The sequence below is a fragment of the Eurosta solidaginis genome, chromosome 1, assembly GCF_040869045.1.
Source record: "Eurosta solidaginis isolate ZX-2024a chromosome 1, ASM4086904v1, whole genome shotgun sequence".
NCBI classification, from domain to species: Eukaryota; Metazoa; Arthropoda; class Insecta; order Diptera; family Tephritidae; genus Eurosta; species Eurosta solidaginis.
The window spans coordinates 150,004,314-150,029,187 of NC_090319.1; the positions used below are offsets into that span (position 1 = coordinate 150,004,314).

At 39.7% G+C, this 24,874-nt stretch overlaps 1 protein-coding gene across 3 annotated transcripts in view; it reads right to left on the reverse strand.

The window, feature by feature from the left end:
• The window catches only part of nompB (intraflagellar transport protein 88-like protein nompB), a 524,325-nt gene that overhangs the window by 40,966 nt on the left and 458,485 nt on the right, over positions 1 to 24,874 (reverse strand). For 2 of the 3 annotated variants that reach the window (XM_067759944.1, XM_067759942.1), the window contains exon 6: positions 19,919 to 20,834. In XM_067759944.1, the coding sequence (XP_067616045.1) occupies positions 19,919 to 20,834 (916 nt within the window). Of the gene's footprint in view, positions 1 to 16,686; positions 16,976 to 19,918; positions 20,835 to 24,874 lie in introns of those variants that run through there. The other variant, XM_067759943.1, reaches the window with a different exon arrangement.

Here is a 24,874-nt window from a genome sequence, read left to right on the forward strand (position 1 = left end):
TGTTATACGCAGTCATAAGCGCCCTTGTTAGGAATTCATTCGACTCCTCCAGTTCCTCTACATTAGCAACCTCTTTGGGTTATCCCAGTTTTGTTTCTACATGTTTCTGGAATTTAGTCCAGTTCGTTGACCTAGGGTTTCTAAAGGTTCCTCCCTTCTCTCCCCTCTTTAGGGGGATGTTGAAGCTGATATACGCATGGTCGGAGAAGGATGGTCTATCAAGAACCATCCAATCATACCTTGATATATCACGCTCGGAGCTCAATGTAATATCCAGAACATTGCTGGATGTTGGACCAATGTATGTAGGGACATTTCCCCTGTTGGCTATCTGCAAATTGGTTTGCAGGATGTAACAAAACAGAGATTCGCCTCTGTCGTTCGTATCTGCTCTTCCCCACGCATTGTGGTGCGCATTTGCATCTGCGCCTATGACCAATCGCCCTTTGCGCCCCTCCTCCTGTACTAGCCTTTTGCACTCCATCATTGGGACCTCCGCAGCATGGGCCATGTAGCAGGACGCCAGGATAAATGCCTGCTTATTCTTTTGCTCAACGGCCACCGCTACGAGATCCTCAGTGGTGTAATTAGGCAGCAAATATGAATGCAGCTGTTTTCTTACCATTACCACAGCTCGCACCTGTCCTTCCGTTTGCGCGTAGTAAACGCCAAACCCGCGAGCGCTAAGTCCAGAAACCTTTCCTCCCGATGAGAGCCACGCCTCCTGGATCAGCGAACGTCAAACGAATCCTCCTCAAGGGTTAGGAGGAGTTCGCTCGACGCCACTTTACTGTGTTGGAGGTTTATCTGTAGGACTCGCAGCACCATTGGGCTGTTTGTCCCCTTCCAGCATCTTCGTCTTGACGTCGTCGTCCTCCCCTTGCCCTTTTGGTTTAGAGTATTCGAGGCCCCCTTCATCCTCTCGTGACTGTTGTGCAGGGTGTTCCTCTGTGCGAGTCATAGCACCATTCAGCGGTTGGTCCTCTTCTAGCACGTTCGTGGTGACGTCGGGGACCTCCACCTGTCTTTTTTCCCTTAGGCTTTTGAGGTCCTTTTCGACTTCGCCCACCTCTAGCGTGTTACGGTTTTTATCCTCGGGACTTCTTTTCCTGAGTTGCATGTAAATTTTGCCAGTGCCAAAGGACATTTTACCAAGCTGCGTGTACAAAATATCCTCCGCCTGCTTGTTTATTTGGAAGATGTAGAACTGACCATACTCGGTAGGCCGAGATACAGTAAGTACCTTCCAATCCTGTGTCGGTATGTTCGGATTCTGATTCTGCAGAAGTCGAAGTGTATCCTCCGACTTCATCACGCATGGTATCCATACCTTAACTTTTGGTACCGTGGGGATTTGCGCTTTATCCACCACCTCAAACCGCGCGTTCGCGCCTTGCCTTTGGAGGTTTGGAACCACTTCCTCCAGCCACTGCAAGCTCGCGATGTTGTCGCACGCTATCATCTTCACACCGTTATACCATCCCCCCGAATCAAAGGTTGGAAGGGGCTGACTTGGTTGTTCCCGCATCGTCTTAAGCATTAAGCTAATAAGCTCCCTTTCCACAGATCTCCACCTTTCAGTAGTTATTTGTCCGAAAGGACTGCTACGATCAACCAGCGCCACAGTCAGTGACTGCTTTGCCACATCACTCATCTTCTCGGGAAAAGCAGGAGTCTTAGTGTTATCTCCCTTTGGCACCTCCGAGAAAGCCGGAGTCTTAGCGTTAACTCCCTTTAGAGCCTCCGAGAAAGCCGGAGTCTTAGCGTTATCTCCCTTTGGCTTATCTCCTACTTCCTTAATTGGAACTTCCCTCCGACTCGCAGCTTTCGAGGTAGTTGCTACCTCGCTATTGGAGCCCATCTGTCTTAAAACTTTGGGCCTACTTGTCTTGTCTATGCGACTGCCCTGCCTCGCGGCTCTAGGACTGGGTCCTTTCTGCCTCTTGAAAGCAGGCTTGTCGCCTTCCGCCGAACGTTGCCTCTTCATTCTGCCATTCGACGCTTCTTCCTCCTCGTACCGGTTGCAGAACCGAGGGTTTCTCGCAGCAAACCTTTTGAACTGCCTTCGACCTACTTCTATCGCTTCATGGGCCCATTCCAAGCGCTCGATCTCCACTTCTGTTGGGTCGACCACTGCTCCCAAGTGTTAAACAATTCTTAGTGCTGCACGGTGCTGCGAGAGAGCTCTGTTATTTCCTCTGCTCCGTTCCCTTCTCCACTCTTCTACTCCGTTTTCATTTGCGTGCTTCTCCAACACGGATTTCATTGAATCAGCACTACTCTCGCTCCCCGAGTCCGACGCATCGCTTAATTCGTATTTGTCGTCCTTGGATTGCGACTCAGTCCTCCTCTTTACATCGTCCTTATTACAGTCAGTTAATGAGTCGTTCATCTTGGTCATACGACCACCTGCCCGACAAGGCGGGCTCAGCGGTCCAGTATTATATACGGGGAAAGAACCGTCCGCCACAGCAGCGCCCCTTGCTGTGGTAAGGCCATTAATACTTCCCGAGGGGCCCGGTATCGGGAAGGCTCCGTTCGAATACAGCCGAATTTATCCCCTGGCTGCAAATCGTCCAATAGGCACGGTCAGCATAACACCCTGGATTAGGGGGTTGGCAGTTCTTGGTCACCGACATCCCGCCGCCCTCGTATGAGGCGAAACGGCGTAGATGTCAGTCCTAACCAGCTCCGCCTCATAGTCGGCCGCTATGGAGTTCGGCTAAGCCCTCACACCAACGACAAGGTGCCTACCCTAGTGAGGGTCCGGATCCCGAGCAATTCTTCAGAGAACTAAGGCTAAAGCGCCCGCCAATCCAAGAAAACCTGGACATTCCGGTGGAAAGCACAGCGGGTGAGGGTCGAAATGATAAATGACAAACACGCAAAGGTGTCACTCATGGGAACGAAACGAATCATATCAATTGAATAAAGCACTGAAGAAGGAAGACGGGACCAATCGAAATTTTTTATTTTTATATATATATACACCCTCTGTTAATTAAAAAAAAAATGAAATGTGAATTATTTTTAAAATTACAAGAAAAAAAAAATATATATATACATATATATATCTACATAACATTATAAATGGAACATCAGAACTACGACAACGGATACAGTTTAGAACGACTCCACCCCCGACCCAAACAAAAAAAAAAAATTTTTTTTTTTAATTAATTAGAATAATACTTTAATGCGATTGAACCTGAAATGTTAACATTAACTCTGTTAGACATAAGTGAAATGACTGTATATTTTTGGAAAAAATATTTTTTTTTAATAAAGTGCTTCGCCCACACGCACACCTATCCATCTTTCCCCACCGCAGCTTTCCGTCAACCAGAGTGGGAGGCGGACTGTAACGTAGCGTTACATTAAAGTAACCCCCCGTATTTCCTTATTCACTTAAGCCTCAACCTCCCTGTACTTATTTTCCTATAGCATAGCCAACAACCACTTGTACTTATTCTTTTATAGCATAGTCAACAACCACTGATAGCAAACCAATGAAAATCACAATAATGGTGTGTTTATTTCTCAACCAGTTTGCGGCACCACCCATATAAACATCGAATTTGCATTTTTGCAATTCAGTCCTCGCAGGTGAGCCAGCGGGAATGGATGTCTTTTTTAAGACATACTTTCCCTCCTGCTAGCTAGCTGGGTGGAAGGGGCGCCGTCATGGCACGAGTCACCCTTCACTTAGGTAATGACGACGGGGAGGATGCCTTGTGCTACTTTTCCCCCCGCGCCCTCCTAGGTGTTCAGTGGCCCGACGCCTTCATGGCCATTTAACCCCTTCCCCTCAGTTCTAGCTTAAGCTGACTGAGTGGAAGGGGCGCTGTCATGGCGCGGGTCACCCTTCACTTGGTTAAGGACGACGAGGAGGATACCTTGTGCTACTTTGCCCCCCGCGCCCTCCTAGGTGTTGTGCGGCCCGATGCCTTAATGACCATAAAACCCCTCCCCCCCAGTCCTTGCTTCGGCTGGCTGAGTGGCAGGGGCGCCGTCATGGCGCAGGTCACCCTTCACTTAGGTAAGGACGACGGGGAGGATGCGTTATGCTACTTTGCCCCCGCGCCCTCCTAGGCGTTGAGCGGCCCGACGCCTACATGACCATTCCACCCCTTCCCCTCAACACTGGTTTCGGCCGTGAGTCGCTGCGTGCGCACAGGGGCTACCGCTGTGCCGTTAAGGTGCACTTCCCCTCCGCCCACGGGTAGACCCACGGTGTATCGGCTGGTACAACCCCGCCCCCCTTACGCACTTTCTACTAGTGTGCAAGTAGGGAGGCGGGGTGTCCAGCGGTGAAACCAGCACTAACGAGTCCTCGAAGTTTCTCCCGCAGGTGACTGACCCCGCCGACTATCGAGCCTGCCAAATACGATCGATCAACCCGATCCTGCCGAAGCCGACCGACCAATACAAAACCGCCGGTACGCCCATCCTACCCCGCTCGGAACACGCAGCCGCTGTCCGGGTAAACCCCGTCTCCAACCTATTTTCCTTCTCACCCCGGCCCTAGAACGCGCTCCGTAGCCCACCGCCGCTGCATCCATCACGCCGCTGCTACGAAAACCGTTGGCCGCTTGCCATCCTACCGCCGTGCTGGTGCCGCCGCTCCTACACCAACCGCTGGCCGCTTGCCATCCTACCGCCATGAAGCCGCTGCATCCGTCCCGCCGCTGCTACGACGACCGTTGGCCGTCCGCCATCCTACCGCCGTTAAGCCGCTGCATCCGTCACGCCGCTGCTACGACGACCGTTGGCCGTGCACCATCCCACTGCCATTAAGCCGCTGCTACGACGACCGTTGGCCGTCCGCCATTCTACCGCCGTACCAATCCGCCCGTTAGCCGACCTTTCAGCCGTCCTACCTAACCTCCTCTATTCCAACGACCGTTAGCCGCCGCTCCGCCCCCTCGCCATCTTGCGACGGAAAGCTGCTACCCGTCTAATATCTCCAGCCGTGTGTGCGTGTGTTCGTAACACATAAATATTGTGTATTTATTCAGTAGGGGTTTGTGGGACCTTTACTCGACTCTGGATTGACTGAGAGTTACCCCAGCCTTAGACAAAACCCACCTCATACTACATACCAAATTTCATCAAGATACCTCAAAATTTACTCAAGTTATCATGTTAACGGACGGACGGACGGACATGGCTCAATAAAATTTTTTTTCGATCCTGATGATTTTGATATATGGAAGTCTATATCTATCTCCATTCCTTTATACCAACCGTAATCCAATCAAATTTAATATACTCTGTGAGCTCTGCTCAACTGAGTATAAAAATCACAAACACTTTTCACTTATATATACGTGTAAATATACGTGTGGAAATAAACGATTTGTATATTACTGGTATATATATGTATGTATATATTACAAAATAATAATACTTTGAGGTTTGTATTGATTTTTTTTTTTTTTTGAAATTTCCTATAGGGACGCAAATATCCCAAACTTATAGCGTTTTCTTTTCTGGCTAAAGTGTTACGCTTTTGTACGCCGCGCAAGGGTTGTTGTTCTATTCTAAAAAACAGGCAACGGCTTTATAGGGTATTTCGTTCTTTTGTGAAAATTGTTGCCTGCTCGCAACGCAAAAGCGTTACACTTCTACCCTGTATAAAATGTCGGTGTGGCAGTGCAACTCTGTGAAACTCTCAATTCGGTCTTAAGTTCCACATATACTCTGTTAATATGAGTGAATGCGGTGAGTTGAAATGTTCTTTGTATGCACTATAAATGTTGAACATTTTCTGGGGTAGGAGTAGCTCTATTGAAGCTGTACCATTTAGTTAGGCAACAATTTATTTCAGAAAAGAAAACGCTATTAGTTTTGTACGCTAGAGTAAGTAGAAATGTACATGCGCAATATATAAACGTATGTATATATGTTTGTTTGTGCGAACGTTTGTACGTGAATAAAGGAACTGCTCTGTTTTTGTTTACAAACAGAGTTTGTTTTGATTCGCTTCTTCGTCGCTTTAATGTCGCGTTACTTTTGTGAAGCTGAGTGCGCTTGATTGCACTGTTGGCAGAGTGCAGCAAAGAAAGATGAAAAAATTGCTATGGCGAGAGTGGTTGAGAAATTTGATCAGCAACACCAACTCACTTTGCTTATGTAGCTATACGTGCTGGGAGAATGTCGCTGGAAGAGCGACTTGACCGTGTGAGTAAACACGTATGATATTCTCTAAGAGGAGAAGTATGAATGCTGGAAAAGCAACTTGAAATTATTTGTACATATATGTAAGTATGTACGTATGAATATTATAACTTTTTCTAAGCTGCAAAGCAGAAAAAATGACTTGGAAGTTGAACTGTATCGCCAAGTTCAACTATCTGTGCGAACAACGGGGTAAATTCAGCTGTAGAAGAAATTTTGCTGATGTTGTTCTTGCACAGTGGGTTTGAATAGGTAAGTAAACTGCAATTTTTGTTGGTTGAATACCACTGAAAAATTTTTACATATATATATATATATATATATATATATATAATTGGTGGATTTTACCTATTAGGATAGCGGAATGTTTTCTACCAATTTTTGGCTGCAAAACGTTTGCAGTAAAACCAACGGTAAGAAAATATCCGCAATATTCGTATATATGTATATGTGGATATATATATATATTTGCAGTTTACAAAAAATAATATAACTTTTGTGGAAAAAAAGTTTTATTATTTTCTATATTTTTTATGAAAAATAAAAAAACTGCCTACTCACCGATACCTGTATGATTAATGCTGCTTATATTGTTGTTGTTGCCTGGCCGCTTGTTGATGATGGTGCTTATCCTGCTTGTAAAGGTGATTTTTAATGATTGCCGAAATTTTTTCCAAACTGGCACTTAAGAATAGTGCGCCCACAATTTTCAAACAAAAATGTTGTCTTCTTTTTTTTATATATACTTTGATCATTTATGAGGTTTTTTTCAGCCTTTTTTTTTTAAATATTCGTGTGTGTATATATATATATTTATATGTATATAAATGTATATATTTTAGTTGCTTTTAACCAAGTACTTTCCAACTCTTTCGCAGATTTAAATAAAAAATACAAACGGAACTTGATTTAAATTTTTCGTTTTTCGCACTTATATATTGTTTTTGACAAATTTTTTTCCAAAAATTTTTTGCAATTTTTTCAATTTGTATTTTATTTTTATTTTTTTTTCAGTATATAGATATATATATATATATGTATGTATACTCGTATATGTTTGTTTTTCTCAATTTATTTTTGTTATGTTTTATTTTTCGTATGTATATTTTTGAACACACACTGTCACTATATATTTCCTTTTTTTTGTAAGCACTTTTGTGTAGTTTTGTTTTATATTAAAATGAGCGAAAATTCGATTTAATATTAATTTTTGTTTTAAATGCTAAGGGTGGGCCAAGGATGGCTATTAAGGACCATGAAGAAAAGTGAATAGTCACTTGGTCTTTCTTCGCTTCACTCTGCACTAAATAAAAAGGTTTAAAATTTGTGTTTTTTCTTATCAAAAACGTTATAATCTTCACCTTTTCTATTTCTTTAATTATTATAAATATGTAAAATTCAAACTTCAACTTCAAACTTTAACTTTTGACTTTTTTACGAAGTAACTATATATATTTAAGTATAAATAACTAATGAAAGAGGCGCGTCCGCGATTGCCAGCTATTAGAAGTTGACTGATCATGTCAGGGACGATGGTAATTAAAGCGTGTGCGATGGTAGTGAAAGCGCTTTCCACTCGCCGAGCACGGCTGCGCATAGGACTTTCGCCGCCGTCCAAATATCATTGGAAGCGGCTTAAACATTAGTGATTTGTAACAGAAGGCGCAATTTTGAATAAATATAGTTGGTAAAAAGGAATAGAAGTAGCAATTTCCCAGTCAAACAAACCACCGCTGTATAGCTAAATGGTTAGCGCAGCGTGCCTAAAGCGTACTGATGATGAAGGCTTAGCACCCTTCGAAATGGATCTATCTGCGCAGCTATGGCAGATTGTCTGAAAAAATTTCTACTTACTATTCCAAAAACAAAATACAATTTTTCAAATTTAGAAAAATTAAAAAAATAACAATAATTATCATTAGAAAAAAATTATTGTTCTGGCCTTGAGCTCGAATCGAACCTTGAATCATTTATCAATAGGCCGATAAAAACAAAAACAACTTGGGAATATCAAACGAAGTAATTGACAATAAACAAATCCAGCATTATCAGTTATTTGCAACAGATGACGCAACGCTGAATAAATATAGTTGGTATAAAGGAATAGAAGTAGCAATTTGCCAGTCAAACTAACCACCGCTGTATAGCTAAATGGTTAGCGCAGCGTGCCTAAAGCGTACTGATTATGAAGGCTTAGCACCCTTCGAAATGGATCTATCTGCGCAGCTATGGCAGGTTGTCTGAAAAATTTTCTACTTACTATTCCAGAAAAAAAACATAATTTTTCAAATTTAGAAAAATTAAAAAATAACAATAATTATCATTAAAAAAAAAATATTTTTCTGGCCTTGAGCTCGAATCGAACCTTGAATCGTCTCTCTATTAGTTCTGTTGTGTTAGCTTTTGCATAATTGTTCCTTAGCTCCAGAGTATCTTTCAATATCGTTTTTAAATATTTGGACAGTTTGTAACATGGTGCCGATAAAAATTAATGATTGGCCTCATTGGCGTGTCCGGCTTGTGGATTTTTGGTAGCGCAGTCAGTGGAGGAGCCGAAGGGTTCATTTGGACCAATCTATGTGCCATGTTAGAATCTACTATATTTGTTGCATTTTTTATAGCTATAAGATAAGTCAGTTATTGCTTGTCAGACTTTTAACTTGAACGCGAACGGACTACCAACAATTTACAAGCGACGCCTACTGAAAATATATAAAGCAAAGGCGGGCATTTGGTTCAACAAACAATGCCTGGAATTGAATGTTATTCCAAAATTCGCTAAAATAACAGTAAAGGCAAATACCAAATCTAGTAGGAAAACAGTTGGAAAAGCGGAAAAGGATTTTTTAAAATATGCGTTGGAAAGCTTATACTCGAAGAAGGATGAGATAAATGTCGAGTTATTATCTATCCATTTAAGATTGGCAGAACAACTACCTACGACTGTATTAATGGAATGTTTCGATTGGTCCAAATGAACCCTTCGGCTCCTGCACTGATTGCGCTACCACAAATCCACAAGCCGGACACGCCAATGAGACAAATCGTTAATTTTTAATCAGCACCATGTTACAAAGTGTCCAAATATTTAAAAACTATATTGGAAGATACTCTGGAGCTAAGGAAGGAATATGCAATAGCTAACACAACAGAACTAATAGAGAGACTTGAGACCGTAGAGCTAACAAAGAACAACAAATTGGTATCTTTTGACATAAAGGATTTATACCCATCAATACCACTATCGGAGACTTTGAACATAGTTAGCTCAACAATAATTCATAATACAAAAAACAAAGTGAAAAGTATGCAAACCACAAATACGATAAGAACCACTTGACGTAAACTATTTTCAATTCAACAATAATATATATAGACAAACAAACGGTCTTGGAATGGCAAGCCCCACATCAGCAATTCTTATGGAAGTGTTCATGCAAAATCTGGAAGAAAAGTACATACAGGAGCTGAAGTCCAAATTAGGCGTGTAATTTTATGCTAGATACGTGGATGACATAATATGCGTTTTAACTACTAATAACGAAGAGCTTGTACTGAAATACCTCAACAAGCAGCACGGAAATATAAAATTTACAATGGAAACCGAAAAACACGGAGGAATCAACTATCTAGACCTCACGATAAATATTGATAAAGAAGCCAAACGATTTAACTATGACATATATAGAAACCCAACGGCCACCGACACAACAATACATAATACCTCAAATCACCCCAAACAGCATAAAAATGCAGCATTAAGGCACTTGGTACATAGACTTGAAAGAACACCTCTTACACAAGAGGAAAATAAGAGAGAACTTGAGGTCATATATAATATCGCTGCAAACAACGCATATAAAAAAGCACTAGTAGATAAACTCAAAAGGACAAATGGAGATCCAAAAAGAAATAATGAAAAGGAAAATAATAGCTGGACGACTATGACTTATGGTGGAAAAGCAACATATAAATTGGCAAACTTCTTTAAAAAATACAACATTAACACAGCATTCAAAACATCGAACAATCTAGGGCGAAAACTAAGAACTGTCACTAATTCAGATGATCCGTTTAGCAGCCACGGTATATACAAGCTTAACTGCGGATGCCAGCATAGTTACATAGGACAAACAGGACGGCAAATAAGAACGAGGTTCAGAGAACATATTAGAGATTATAACAAAAATATGCGGAATCCAAACATTATACCCGAGTCTAACTTCGCGAATCACATGGTCGAGAAAGATGAGGCCGATGTCTCAACGTACTCGAAAACATGGAAATCTACAAACTGAAAACATTCGACGGTAGAATAATAAACGAACAGATAAACACAATTTCTGACACAATATTCGAGCCTTTAAAACTTGTTTACAAGAAATCACATAGGTACAACAAACAAACACACAACAACAAATAAAAACAAAACAATTAACACACCAAAACAAGAAACCCACAGAGAAGGTCAAACCGCTAAAATTACGGATTATTACCTACCCCAGTCAGCCACACAAATCGATTAGTAAACCACCCTTGGTTCTGAATAAACATACATCACATACACATAACTAAATATACAAAACCATCAATTTTGACAATACCTGCTCATGTACCTACGAACTATAAATACAAGACAAACGACAACAACAGATCAGAACGAAAATCGACACTGATGATGGCACAACGCCGAAATCGGTTTGTCTCAAAACCAAATTTTACAAGGGATGACGGAAAATCGTTCCAATATAAATCATTTATCCACCCTGTCGGAAAATCAAGAAAACAAGATAAGTCAGTCAACCCATCTTATCCCCACTTTATCTTTGGTAATGAATTATCGCACTTTTTCGGTTTTTCGAATTTTTCGATATCGAAAAAGTGGTCGTTATTATCGTCCGTTGAGTGCCTAGGAACTTACATACCAAATTTCATTAATATACCTCAAAATTTACTCAAGTTATCGTGTTTACAGACGGACGGACAGTCATACGGACGTACGGACGGACATGACTAAATGAATTTATTTTTTCGCCCAGTGTTTCGCACAGGGGCATTTTCCCACTGTGCGTCATAAATATTTCGCAGAGGAGAATGCACCTGCCCGAAGGAATTTCCCGTTTTTTAAAAATACACGTTTTGAGTGCAACATGTCATGGCTTGCCATGATCAATTTTATTGCGCATTAGAGTGGAAAAGACTTCGGTTGAGCGAGAGTGAGTCAGTCGAAAGAAGGACACGGTGCCAGTAAGATGAAAAATAATTAATTGTGTTTTGCAAAGTATATTTATTGTACACAAATTATAAATTAATGTGAGCTAGACAGTGTTTGTTGCACAAATTAAAAAAGATTAATATAAATTAATGTGTGCTAAACTAATGTGTGCTAAGAACGTAATGTAGTGTGTGTAGTGTGCTAGATAAATGAAAGTGAGCCAGAGCAATATTGAATCAATAAAAAGGGTTTTTTCTGGCCTTTGGCCCTTTTCCCTTACTCAAAGTTGTTTTTCCTTTCTTCTGGTAGGTGAAGTTAGACGCGTGCAAGGGCGCGTGCGTGTAAATGTCAGTATACATGAAACATTATAGTCCATGTCGAGCCGAATGGCGATCGGCTGAAAAAAAACAATCCTTCGCTTGAGTGCGTGGTAAATTCATAGGAGCAAGTAAAAGTGTTTGTGCATTCGAGTGAGCAACAAGTGTGCGCGCAGTGCTTAAAATATTAACAAAGGCAATAGAACAACCACAGTGAAAAAAAAAACGTTCAAAAGAAAAGAAAAAGGTGAGCTAGAAAAGGTGGTGGAAAGTGAAGGATATTTTTTTATACAGTCCGCAGTTGGTTTGTGCGCGAGAAAAAAGAAAAAATATAGATATGTCATGCGCAAGACAAAAAATAAATGTATAAGCGTGGGGAATTTGTGTGCGAGTAGATAGTATTGAGCTATACATATATTGTTAGCGTGGGGAAATAATACGCAGTGCGCATATCAGGCAAAAAATGGATATGCAAAGTTATAACGGGGCGTATGTAGAAGCATGCAGAGATTTGTTTCAAGGTGCGCAAGGAAATATTGCATTGGAGCATTGAAAAGAAAAATAATATATATATACATATTGTGCGCGACGGTTTGAAATGTAGATATGTATAGCTATAATGGCGTGCTGGTAGTTTAGTTAATAATGCATTTGTCTTCACATATATTATGAGTGCTGAGAAAAATATGTTATGTGCATCGGTTTAGAGTATATATGTAAAGCTATAAAGGGGCGCTTGTATAAAGATATTGCGATTTGTCTTAAGTGCGCGAGTAAATAATGCATTTGTCTTTACATACATTATGAGTGCTGAGAAAAATACGTTGTGCGCCATCGGTTTAGAGTATATATGTAAATCTATAAAGGGGCGCTTTTATAAAGATATTGCGATTTGTCTTAAGTGCGCGAGTAAATAATGCATTTGTCTTTACATATATTATGAGTGCTGAGAACAATATGTTGTGCGCATCGGTTTAGAGTAAATTCGTAAAGCTATAAAGGGGCGCTTGTATAAAGATATTGCGATTTGTCTTAAGTGCGCGAGTAAATAATGCATTTGTCTTTACATACATTATGAGTGCTGAGAAAAATAGATTGTGCGCATCGGTTTGGAGTATATATATAAAGCTATAAAGGGGCGCTTGTGTAAGGTTATTGCGATTTGTCTTAAGTTCGCGAGTAAATATTGGTATTTACATATATTATGAGACTGAGAAAAATATGTTGTGCGCATCGGTTAAAGTATATATGTAAAATTATAACGGTGTGCTTAGAGACAAATATTGCGACTTGTTTTAAGTGTGCGAGTAGATAATGCATTTATCTTTGCATATATAGTGAGCACCGAGAAAAATATGTTGTGCGCATCGGTTTAGGGTATATATGTAAAATTATAACGGGGTGCTAAGAGAAAAATATTGCGACTTGTTTTAAGTGTGCGAGTAGATAATGCATTTGTCTTCACATATATTGTGAGCACTGAGAAAAATTTGTTGAGCGCATCGGTTTAGAGTATATATGTAAAATTATAACTGGGTGCTTGAAGAAAGATATTGGGACTTGCTTTAAGTGTGCGAGTAGATAATGCATTTGTCTTTACATATATTGTGAGCATATGGCGCATCAGTTAAAATATATGTATAGTTATAATGAGGTGCTTGTACAGCCATATGGGGTTGTTTTGCGTGCATGTTTAGTTGGTGCCTTAAGATACATATACGTGGGGATTTAAGCAGTAATACATACCGTGTGCGATGAGCAAAAATGTATGTATGTATATGTATAGTAGATCCAGTGATTAGTGGATGGGGCATATATATAGATATATGGTGCGAGTAGAACAAAACATATATACGTATATGTATAACGGGGCTCTGTGGAAACATGTTTTGCTTTGTCTTAAGTAGATTTGCCCATCATGTCAACTTATACAACAGTAAACAACTATATATATAAAAGGGCCAAGTAGGCACGAATGTGCACATTTACATATAGAAGATCATTTAACGATGCGTTGTACAGTGATGGCCAGAATTATATGGAAAATTTGAAAGCAGTTTGGGGCATAGTGGAAAAAAGAGTTAGTGGTGCATAAAGAACAAATGTATGATGAAAGTGGGCTTATTTCTATAATGTGTGCTATAAGTGGGCTTGTAGCTATCGCTAGCGAATAAAAACCTGCAGGTGTGGACATAGATGTTGGTAGTCGCATGTCTGATTTTGTGCCAATTATGAGGGGCAGGGATTAGGTGGGCTAGAGATCAAATATACATGCGAGCCAAAATTATGCATAACGGGCAAATTCCAAAGCGTGAAGGTCCACAAACAGTCGGGCCATAGGTAAAATTAAACAAATTACTGAAGATCACATTCCTCTTGACTGCTTGCAACATTTGCGTTTAGAATGCGCTCAATGATGCCAGAGTTTGGAGCATTGCAATTACATTATTGAATTGGTGCTAGTTATATGGGGCACGGTGTATGTGGGCTAGACATTCAAAAGTATGAAAAAAAAAACACACACCTACATGCTGTTGTGAGAAATGTAATCAAAGCTTCCATATTGATTATGGTGAGCTTGTTTATAGAATTTTATTGGGGCAAAATAGAAGGAGCTAGAATGGGGAAACCCTGGGCATATGTCTAATAATGACTAGCATTTATATAAAACCTGAGTTTGTTTGGTTTCTTCCATTACAGAGATGGCATCGCAGAAAAAGCTGAAATCTTATGCAGCCATGATTCAACGGGGCGAGATTTTTGCATAAGCGATGGCTTCGAACAAGCATCAGGGGGCGAGATAAAAATAAGGCTAACCTCAGTAAAGTTAGCCTGGCAATTGTATAATGAGGAATATGCAGCGGTAATTGAAGAGTTGAGCGAAGAGGATTTAGAGCAGATCTACGAGCAGAACCTAGCCTCGCTCGAGGCTGCTTATTTTGAGGCGCATGCGAAAATGCAAAGCAAGTTAGAAAGAGAAAAGCTGATTGAGGGGCCAGACAACGCTAAACAACCGATTAATGTACAGGTACAAATGCCGATTCAACAGAATAATTTAAAGAACACCTGGGGCGAGTTTGATGGCATGGTTACTAAATGGACAGGCTTTCGTGATCGATTCCGCGTAGCCGTACACGATAACGATGAAGTAGGTCCATCGTTAAAATTTTTGTATTTGACAAATTCACTTGTGGGCCCAGCAAGGTTAACTTTTGGGCAATGGAAATTCTCAGCTGATAATTATATGCAAGCACGGCAAAGATTATACCAAATGTACGATCAAAGTTAACTGATTTGGCGAGAGCATTTGAGAAATTTTATACGGCTGCCGGAATTGAAGGGCCGGTGCGAGAAAATGATTTAAGGCGCATGTCAAATGTGACGCATGGGGTGCGGCGTCAGCTACAGGTGCAAGGGCTCCGAGTGGAACACTGGGATTTTTTCATGGTGCACATGCTTCATGAGTGCTTAGACACGGAGGGAGCAAAGCAGTGGGAGCTATTGAGGAAGACTGACACTCCGAAATTAGATGATATGCTATCCTTTTTGGATAGGCAAACATTGGCGCTAGCAAATACCTCTGATAATCGTCGGCGCGTAGAATCGGCAGTAGTCGTACCGGAGCGTAATTTGAGACAACAAAGTGGAGCAAAGTAACAAGGGGCTAAAGCAGAACAACAACCTGGAGCAAGAGCAAGAACAATGCCGATGGTCTGTGATGCATGTGGTGAAAATCACATGCTATATCACTGTCCAGAATTCATGGCGCATAGCTTGAGGGCCAGAAAAGTATTTATAGAAAGAAGAAAGTTGTGCCCAAATTGTTTCAAAGTGGGGCATGGAGCTGAGAACTCCTATCAGGCGGAATGTTGAAAGTGTCCTGGTAAAGCAAAATAGTATGCTATATCCGAATCGAGAATCAAAGAAACAAATAAATACTGTGCAGGTGCAAGCCCAGCGCAAACCTTCGAAGCTAAAAAGAAAATTAAGTTGACAATTAAAGGGGGCCAGAAGACAAACAACTATGGTGCAAGAAGAGGGCAAGAAGGGGCGAGATGACCAGAAAATATTAGATGCTTCAGAAATTAACAAAATAATTAAAACTGAAGCTGTAATTAAAGCAAATAAAATTTCACATACTAAGTTAAAGTATTCAGTGAATTTTAACAAGGGGCAAGAGCGGGCGAGGGCATTATTGCCAACGGTAATGGTCAAAGTCGTTATAAATGGCTATGAATTGGGGCCTGTTAGAGCGTTGCTAGACACGAGGCAAAGATTAATATGATAACTTTTACATTACAGAAAAGGTATGGTATGAGTACAGAACCTATCGGAAGAAGAATGTTTGTCATTGAGGGCAATCCACTGCAAGTGAGCAAGAGGACTATGTTGGTTCTAAGAGCCTTGGTATGAATCAAGTGTACAGATTAATGCAGAATGTTGGATCCTGTCCAAGGAAAGCCAGTGGTCTCCGGTGCTTCCGGCACCAGGTGCAATGGTAGGTCCGATACATCATTCTATAGAAGGTGAGTTGGCTGGCCCAAACTACTGGATACCAGAAAGTGTGCATATTGTAAAAAATTTACTGAAAATCCTCTTATTTGCAACTTTCTGCTAAGTTCGAATCACTAAACTGTTGAATAAATAACTCCAATCTTCAATAATGCAAAAATGGTCTTTATTAAAATACTTCACAATAACACTTATACTTCGCTTACTGATAGCTTGCTTAACTCAACTGATTGATAGCTTAAATGAAGCTAACTCTCGCACCTATACTGTCGCGACCTTTTATACTTTTTGATTTCTCGTTCCATACTTCTAGGCTTTTCGATTCCAGAGCTTACTAGTTAGTTATCAGCTACAAACTCACCAGCCACAACTACGTTTATAGCTTCTCATATGCGCGTGAGTAATACTTGCGCAAATTATTGCCCTCTCTTGTAAGCACCTCAAATAAGATATATGCATGTGTTTGTGCGTTGCTTCTCCGCTGCGTGTACGTACATATGTGTAGATATAATTTTTGATTCGTTTATGTAGATACATAATGATTGACTTATGGATGTGCATGATATCACTGTTTAGCATCGCCTTAGAGATGACAGCACCCCTTAGTGTTGCTAATATTCGTAACAATATGTTACTTGGGGCTAGCATAGTGGCAAAAATCTTTACTAAAGTGATACGAAATTGTTTGGATGGCATAGCATTGATGGAGACAACAGTGGGCGTAGTAGTATTTGTTGAATGTGCGCAAAGTCTGGAAGAACATACAGGTGAGCTCGTGTCAATGGTGAGTTACAAAGCTAATAGAGAACTAGACAGATTAATTACAAAATTTTGGGAAATGGAGCAAGTGCATGAGTGCTCAAGACAAAACGAGGAAGAAGAGTCAGTAGAAAAGATTTTCCTGGAAACGCATTATAGAGATAAAGATGGCCGGTTTCTAGTTGCTATACCCCTAAAAGACCTCAGGGATATAGGAAGTTCGAGAGAAATTGCGCTGCGAAGATTTATTTACTTAGAGAAACGGTTAGAAAAGGAGACAGAGCTGAGAGCGAGATACATAGAATTTATGAGAGAATATGATGAGCTGGGGCATATGAAGATTATAGATATATATTCGGGGCAGAGCGAGTTGACATATTATATCCCGCATCATTGTGTGGTTAAGAAGTTTCGTGTTGTTTTTGACGCCAGTTGTCGCACCAACAAAGGGATTTCCCTAAATGAGGTGTAACTATTAGGGGGCAAGTTACAGAGAGATCTGAGCGAGACAATAATGCGGTTTAGAAGGCATAGGATTGCGTTTAGTGCAGACATTAAAATGATGTTCCGGCAAGTTAAGATTGCAAGGAATCAATGGGATATGCAAAGAATCTTTTGGCGCGAGAATAGAAAAGAACTATTAAGAGAATATTGGCTAACAGTAGTAACATACGGTATGATATCATCAGCATACAATGCTGTGAGAGCATTGATACAATGTGCTAGAGAGGCGCAAGAAAACTACCCAGAAGCTGCAGAAGCTATCATAAACGATATGTATATGGATGATTGTGTGAATGGGGCAAATAGTGAGCAAAAAGCGATCAAGCTAACGAAGCAGATAGATTATATACTGAATGGGGCGGGTTTCAGCCTCCGGAAGTGGATGTCGAATAGTGAGGGGCTTATGACGGCGCTAGAATCCAGGGAGCAAGATTTCTTAAAGTTCGATGACGAGAAGAGAGTGCTGGGGCTAGTATGGTTGGTCTCACCAGATCAATGTACATTTATAGTGAAGACGACAGAGCTTCCAAACGTTATAACGAAATGAGTTGTTGTGAGCTGTGTGGCGCAATTATTTCAGCCAAATATGTACATTTCACCAATAATTGTAATAGGAAAAGTTCTGGTACAGGACTTATGGCGCTTGAAAATAGAATGGGATGAAGAATTTCCATCCGAATTAGGAGAGAGATTTAGAGATTATTGGGGTGAGATGAAAAGGATAGACAATTTCAGGATACCAAGATGGCATGGTACAAATTCGTGGGAGCAAGTAGAGCTGCACGGTTTCGCTGATGCGTCCGAATCAGCCTATGGGGCAAATATATATGCTAGAAAGGTGCGAGATAGCGGGAAAATTGAGTGCAGATTAATAGTATCAAAACTAGGGTAGTACCGGTAAAGAAAGTAACGATACCTAGATTGGAATTGTCAGCATGTGAGCTATTGTCCAGATTACTGTTAGAGGTTAAGAGGCCGATGAACTGGAGCGAGATTAATTATAGGTTGTGGCCAGACTCGCTGGTGGTTCTGTATTGGTTGGAAAAGATGCCAAGAGATTAGAAAACATTCATGGCCAATCGCATTTCAACCATTCAGAATAATACCATAGCGAAAAACTGGAAACACGTACGATCTGAGGATAATCCAGCTGATTTATTGAGCAGAGGGCGAAGACCTGGTGAGCTAGTAGGCAATGTGCTTTGGTTGAACGGTCCACAGTGGTTATCGCTGCCTCAAGCACAATGGGCAACAGATAAGTTTGAACAATCCAAGATAAGGGATTGCAAAGATATACAAAAATAATTAGGTAAGTCCTAGGTAGTAGTCATCACAAAATCAGACAAATAAATAAAAGCGTTGGGCGCGTCATATACTAATTAGACATGCATATGTATATGCAAATACCGCCATCCGTAAGAGATTGTAAACCACTTGGTGTCCCAAAAACAATGTAATTACTACATTTCCTGAGAATAGGTCGTCTTCTTTTCGACTTATGGCATTAGACGTGTTGCGGTAAAGTTAACTAGAAAGGATCCGGGCCATGCATATTAAATCTTTATTTTTGTACATTTCCCCACCAGACCGGTAATTTAGATAAGTACCAAAAATATATTGCAATTTTTTAAAATTGAACCTATAATTTTTTTAACAAGTGGGAGTTTTCGTCAACAGGATATGCTCAGAACTAGAATAGTACCAAGAACAATACTTCTGCCACCTTGGAAAAGGATACCAACGGCTTTCAAAATATTTCGATTGTCTTCGACTCAATGTGAACGGGGGTGGCCGCCGTGATGTGTTAGTAAAGCGCTCGCCTACCACACCAAAGATCCTAGGTCCAAAGCCGGGAGAAGCAACGTCAAAGTCTTTGGAAAAAAAGGTTTTTAAAATAGAACAATGTTATTGAGCGGAGTCGCAAGGAAGTATTTGGCAAAATTATGAATGTATTTCTGCCACGAAAAGCTTCTCAGCGAAAATCCACCTGCTAGCAAATGCCGGTCGGAGGGACATAAAACATATAGGACCCATCCCGTAAATTTCTAGGAAAAACTAAAAGCTCAACCTTTTTTTCAGGTGGACGTTGCCATTTTTATAGATCTTTACTAAATTCTATTTTGCGTCATTAAATTAATGTCCTTATGTGTTGTGTCCTTTTTTCCATTTTTTTTGCGCATAGGGACTTAAAATTCATCCAGGGGTTTGGAGGTGATGCAAGTACAAACATACAGACGGAGAAATGTTTAAAAAACTGTTGATTTGTGTTCAGTGAGTCTAATAATAACCGCTCGGATAAATTTTGCAATGAGTTTTATAAACCCCACATATTTAGGAAAGTTCGCATGTGAAGAAAAACAAATTTCGCATAAACCCATCGTTGAGTGCCTAGGTTATATTGTACATATACACATTAGGACTGCACTATTACCTTTTGATCGTTGACCATCCTTGTTTAAAATATCCGCATTAAGTCTGTGTTGTTTGCGAAGAGGGTCAGCTTGTCGTTCCACCTGTATCTTATGCAAGCGTGTATATTCCTCGGAATACTTTTCATTCAAATACACTAAGCCATACGATTTTGTTACATTCACCAATGCGTGAACACATGCGAGGCTCTCGGGAAATCGATTATAGATCTTTTCAAATAAACTAATATATTTCTTGGAAGGTAAATAGGAGTTGCGGAAGCAGCTAACTACACGTAACATAAGATTAGGGTCGTTAGGATTGGCTAGTACAGCGCGCTCATAATAGTAAATAGCTTTCTCCATTGCTTGCAATTTAATATAATAAAAACCAATAGAACTTGCTATATTTATGTCGCTCGGATTAATGCGATAAGCCTCGCTATAGTACTGGTTGGCTTCCTGTAAATCTTGCAGGTGCTCATAAATTGAGGCAACTTTGTTCAATAGTTGTGAATCGGTCTCCGCTGCTAATACCCCTAGTACTTGAAGATACGATTCCAATGCCGCTGGTATAGCAACACTTTCAGAACTAGTATCCAATATAAAGCTATTATCCTTCAGCTTAGCCAACTGAAAGTAAACATGGCTATGTGGTACTGACTGAGATACCATCATCTTAGTCAAGACGTTTTTAAATCGCGCTGAAGCTAGCTGCTTAGTATTTTCTTGAAGAAAAATAAGACCTAGATTATAGTTTGCCTCGAAATTATCAGGATTAATTTGCAGAGCACTTTCCAGTTTCGCTCGAGATACCCCATATATCCTCCGCTCATAATCAACAATGCTGGCGTTAACAAGTGCGAATGCGTTTGTTTGCAAAATACCAATTTCATTCATTTGATTGAGGCAATGTGCGGCGATATCAAAATGACCCAACTGAAAAACAAAAAAGTAAATTTAAGCATTTAAAACGGACACAAACAATATTACTTATGTACTATACATTTAAAAGAAATATTGGTTCCCTGATTTTGAAGTAGTTGAACGATATCATTCGGCTCTATTCCCATGCCCAGAGCTGTACGCCGCTTATACACTTATAGTACTTTTGTTTTCGTTTTGCCCTATACAAATTTAAACTTCGAATCTAATAACACAAATTTTATTGCATTCCCATATGCCCTCAGGCGGAAATTATAACAGTGAAGAAAGGAGAAGAAATTCTGGAGGAAGCGTGCTTAAGCTGCAGTCGCGTCAATATATCTGTGGCAGTTTGAAAAAGCAACCTATTTTGAGTTCGGATAATGGCGATACATAGACCTGTATCTGAAAAGCTAGCCGCAATTCACCATTGTAACTTCCTATATTTTGTAGCAACCACTTGGCGCTAGGGCTATGAGTAAGTAACACAGGGAGATATGTAACGGATTTCTGTTATGTAGCCAGAATATCACTTTTGTCCTAACTCGAAATAGGTTGTTTTTTCAAATTGCCACAGATATATGGGTCATTAGTTTACAAATCGTACGGATTTGTAGAAAAAAATTTTCACTTTTTTAAAAGACACCAAATTTATTTGTTCGAATCTTTTTGCAATTTAAGGCAACACATATATCAGGATTTCCTCGAAAAAAAAATTTTTCAGAGATCTAAATGTGCTCAGATTCGATGGGTAAGCAAACTTGCTCACATTCAAAATGATATATCTTTGGTTCCAATCGTCGTATATTATTAATTTGGTTTTTATTTTAAAGGTAACAATATTTACTTTATAACTGCGTTAAAAAATACTTAATTTTATAAAATTAAAATAATGAATAAAGAATGAATTTATTAAATAATTATTACATACTGTTTTCGCCCACTAATATTTTCGAAAAAATATATATAATTTGCGATACACTTTCGTCTAAAAAACCCTTTTTATTTTAAGTTGGACAATTTTGTGGTTCAAAAGATATTCAGCCTTATTGTAAACTTCATGTGAATAAATCAATCCCATGAATTTTTTATTTCCCATGAACAAAAAATTCGTATCGTTAATTTCATGTGAATCAATCCTTATATTCGAATTTCGAATATGCTATTGTGAACATCACTCATGTTTTGTTTACAAATTTTTGCAGAAAAAATTGCTGTTGTGTAGTCAAACATTTTTATTTTTGCGTTAAATATTAAAATTGTAATGATTAGTGCTTACTTGCGCCGTTGTTTAATTGAAGAAGAAACTAATATCAGTCAGCAATTGGCTGAACGAGTGTCGAGGAGGATATTACGCGACAAGTGTAATCCCCTTGAATTACCCAATGCAAGGTAAACATACAAATAATTATACTCGTAAACCAAATAAATAATCGCGTTTTAGCTTTTTACACACAGCTTTCACCAACTGTATAGAATAAATAAACCGGCGTTCAAATATTTGTTGGATGTATTGCACAGTGGTCTACCAGTGGCACGTAAACGTTTTGCAATAGACACAGTCGTAAAGCCTTCAGCTGCTCTAAGATTTTTTGGTGAAGGAGCATACCAAAAAGGAGTAGGGAGGCAAGCGGATGTTGGCTTATCGCAGTCAAGTTTTAGCCACGTCTTGTCTGAAGTATTGAATGTTTTTGAGGAGTGCCTTTGCAATCAGTGGATAAAATGGGCTACTAAAGACGAAATGCGTAAAATTGCTTTGGATTTTCATCAACAATTTAATATCCCAGGCATTATCGGCTGCATAGATGGCACACACGTTAGAATTATAGGCCCTAGGAAAAATAAATACTTATATTATAACAGAAAGGGTTACTATAGTATGAATGTTTTGCTGGTTGGTTGGTAAAATTTGTGTATGCTTTTACGCATGTTAATAATTTTATCTGCAGGTATGTGATAACAAAATGGCAATAAGATACGTCGATGCTACACACGCTGGAGTCTGCCATGACTCATTCATTTGGAATACAAGTGAATTGAGGGTTTCAATGGAGCAGGATTACTTGCTAGGCACTAGAAATGTTTGGCTGCTAGGTAAAATTTTATTGAAATCTGTAAGCCCCAAATCAAATTTTGTTCATAGGCGACGCTGGATATCCACTGGAGCCTTGGTTGCTAACACCCCACAGATCAGCGGAAGAGGGATCCACAGAAAGCAAATTTAATGAAGTTCATGCACGTGGACGTAACATTGTGGAAAGGACCAATGGCGTCTTAAAAATAGATGGAGGTGTGTACTAGGAGCCAGGGAGCTACATTATTCGCCTAAGAAAGCAGCTCAAATTACTAATGTCTGTTGCGCGTTGCACAATATATGCTTAAAGTATCGGTGCGATGACACACCTTTTATTTTAAATAGAGCTTCTCAACCGGAAATTTCTGAACACGTGCAGTTTGAAGAATCTGAATCGCATTCATCAAACCTCAATGAGGCTAAGCGTATTAGAGCAAATATAGGCAATTGCCTTATATAAATTTATGACAAAATGTTTTTATAATTGAATGACACTCTTCAAAGAAATGCCTGATTTGTATTAGCTCAAAAGCGGCTTTATTGTTAATCTTGCATTACCAATTTGAAAAAATAAAGTACATAAAATTCATTTTTTTTACAAAAACGTTCGAAACATTCTAATTAATGCCTAAGCTTTCTTTGCAGCTAGTATTTTCAAATTTTGAACCTCGATTTGGCTGTTTATAAGTATGAGTTTACGGTCAACTTCAATTTTTCTGAGCCGTTCAATTTCCGAATTGTGGCGTTTTGTTTCCTTTAGTAAACTGTTTTGAATATTTTGAAAGTTTTCGAGGCCTTGGTTTAATTCCTTTAAGTGGCCTTCTATTTCAGTATAGTGATGACTCTGGATTTCCAAGCCCTTTCTGACGTTGTCATTCATTTCTTTTTTAACATCTAGTTCAATGTTTAATAGCTCCGAAGGGTTAATTTTTTCCCCTTTGCGTGTCACCGGCAGTTTCGGTGCTATTTTCGTCCAACATATTGTCCATGCAACTAAGTTCCACTTCAGAGTCCTCACTAGAGCTGTTGTCTTCATCACTTCTGTTATTTTCACGTTGCTTACCAGTTGATTTCGTTGTATTCAAACCAAAAGGCTTGCCATCTTCGACACCTTCCGCAGCTGCTACTGACGCAGTTATATCCAAAATTGACTGTTCTAATACAGAAAAAATATGTTGCTTCCAAGGTCCTCCACCGGTCTTTTTCCTATTTTTGGTATTTTCGACAGCCTTGTTTCGTACGTATCGTTTTTGATCAATCCAAACCTGTAAGCAATGGCTATATAAATTATGGCACATTCCATGGCCACATTGCATTGATAGTCACCTTTTTCCATTTGGAGATTGATTTTGATAGTGGGCCCATGCTATTAAGGGAATTGTTCAATTTCTTCCAAAAAGCCAGCACTTTATCTTTATTTTTTTTTTTTGAAGCCCTTTCCTATTTCAGAATTTACGGCCATAGTGTTTACCAAGAAAGTCAACTGAGTTTTGTTTATAGACCTAATGTGATATAAAATAATTCTTAACTAAGTTTAATAAGCAATAAACAATCTTTACATTTTATCGAGTGTTGTTCCCCACTTTCAGTTTTGCGAACAAATTCTATACATTCACGTGGAAAAAAATTTGTTGACGGTTAGGGTAATTTTTCGAAAATGGGAAATTTTTCACATGTGAAGTTCACAATGAGAACAGAACAAATGTCCAGAAGAAGAAGTGATGGAGATGCTCATGGACAGTGATTTTGAAGGTTTGTCCGATGACGAAGACATGGATTTCGTTCCTAATCGTTCAAATATGAGTTTTTCAAGTGATTCCGATTCTGACCACAATCCAGAATCTGATAATGAAGAAGATAATATTGCTGAACCAGAATTTGTTGATGTAACTCTTCAAAACAAAAAACCGCCCAAATGGCTAGCCAAAGAATTTGACGGGGCTAGTGCGCTCGCTACCGACGAGGCATGGGACGCAGAGGA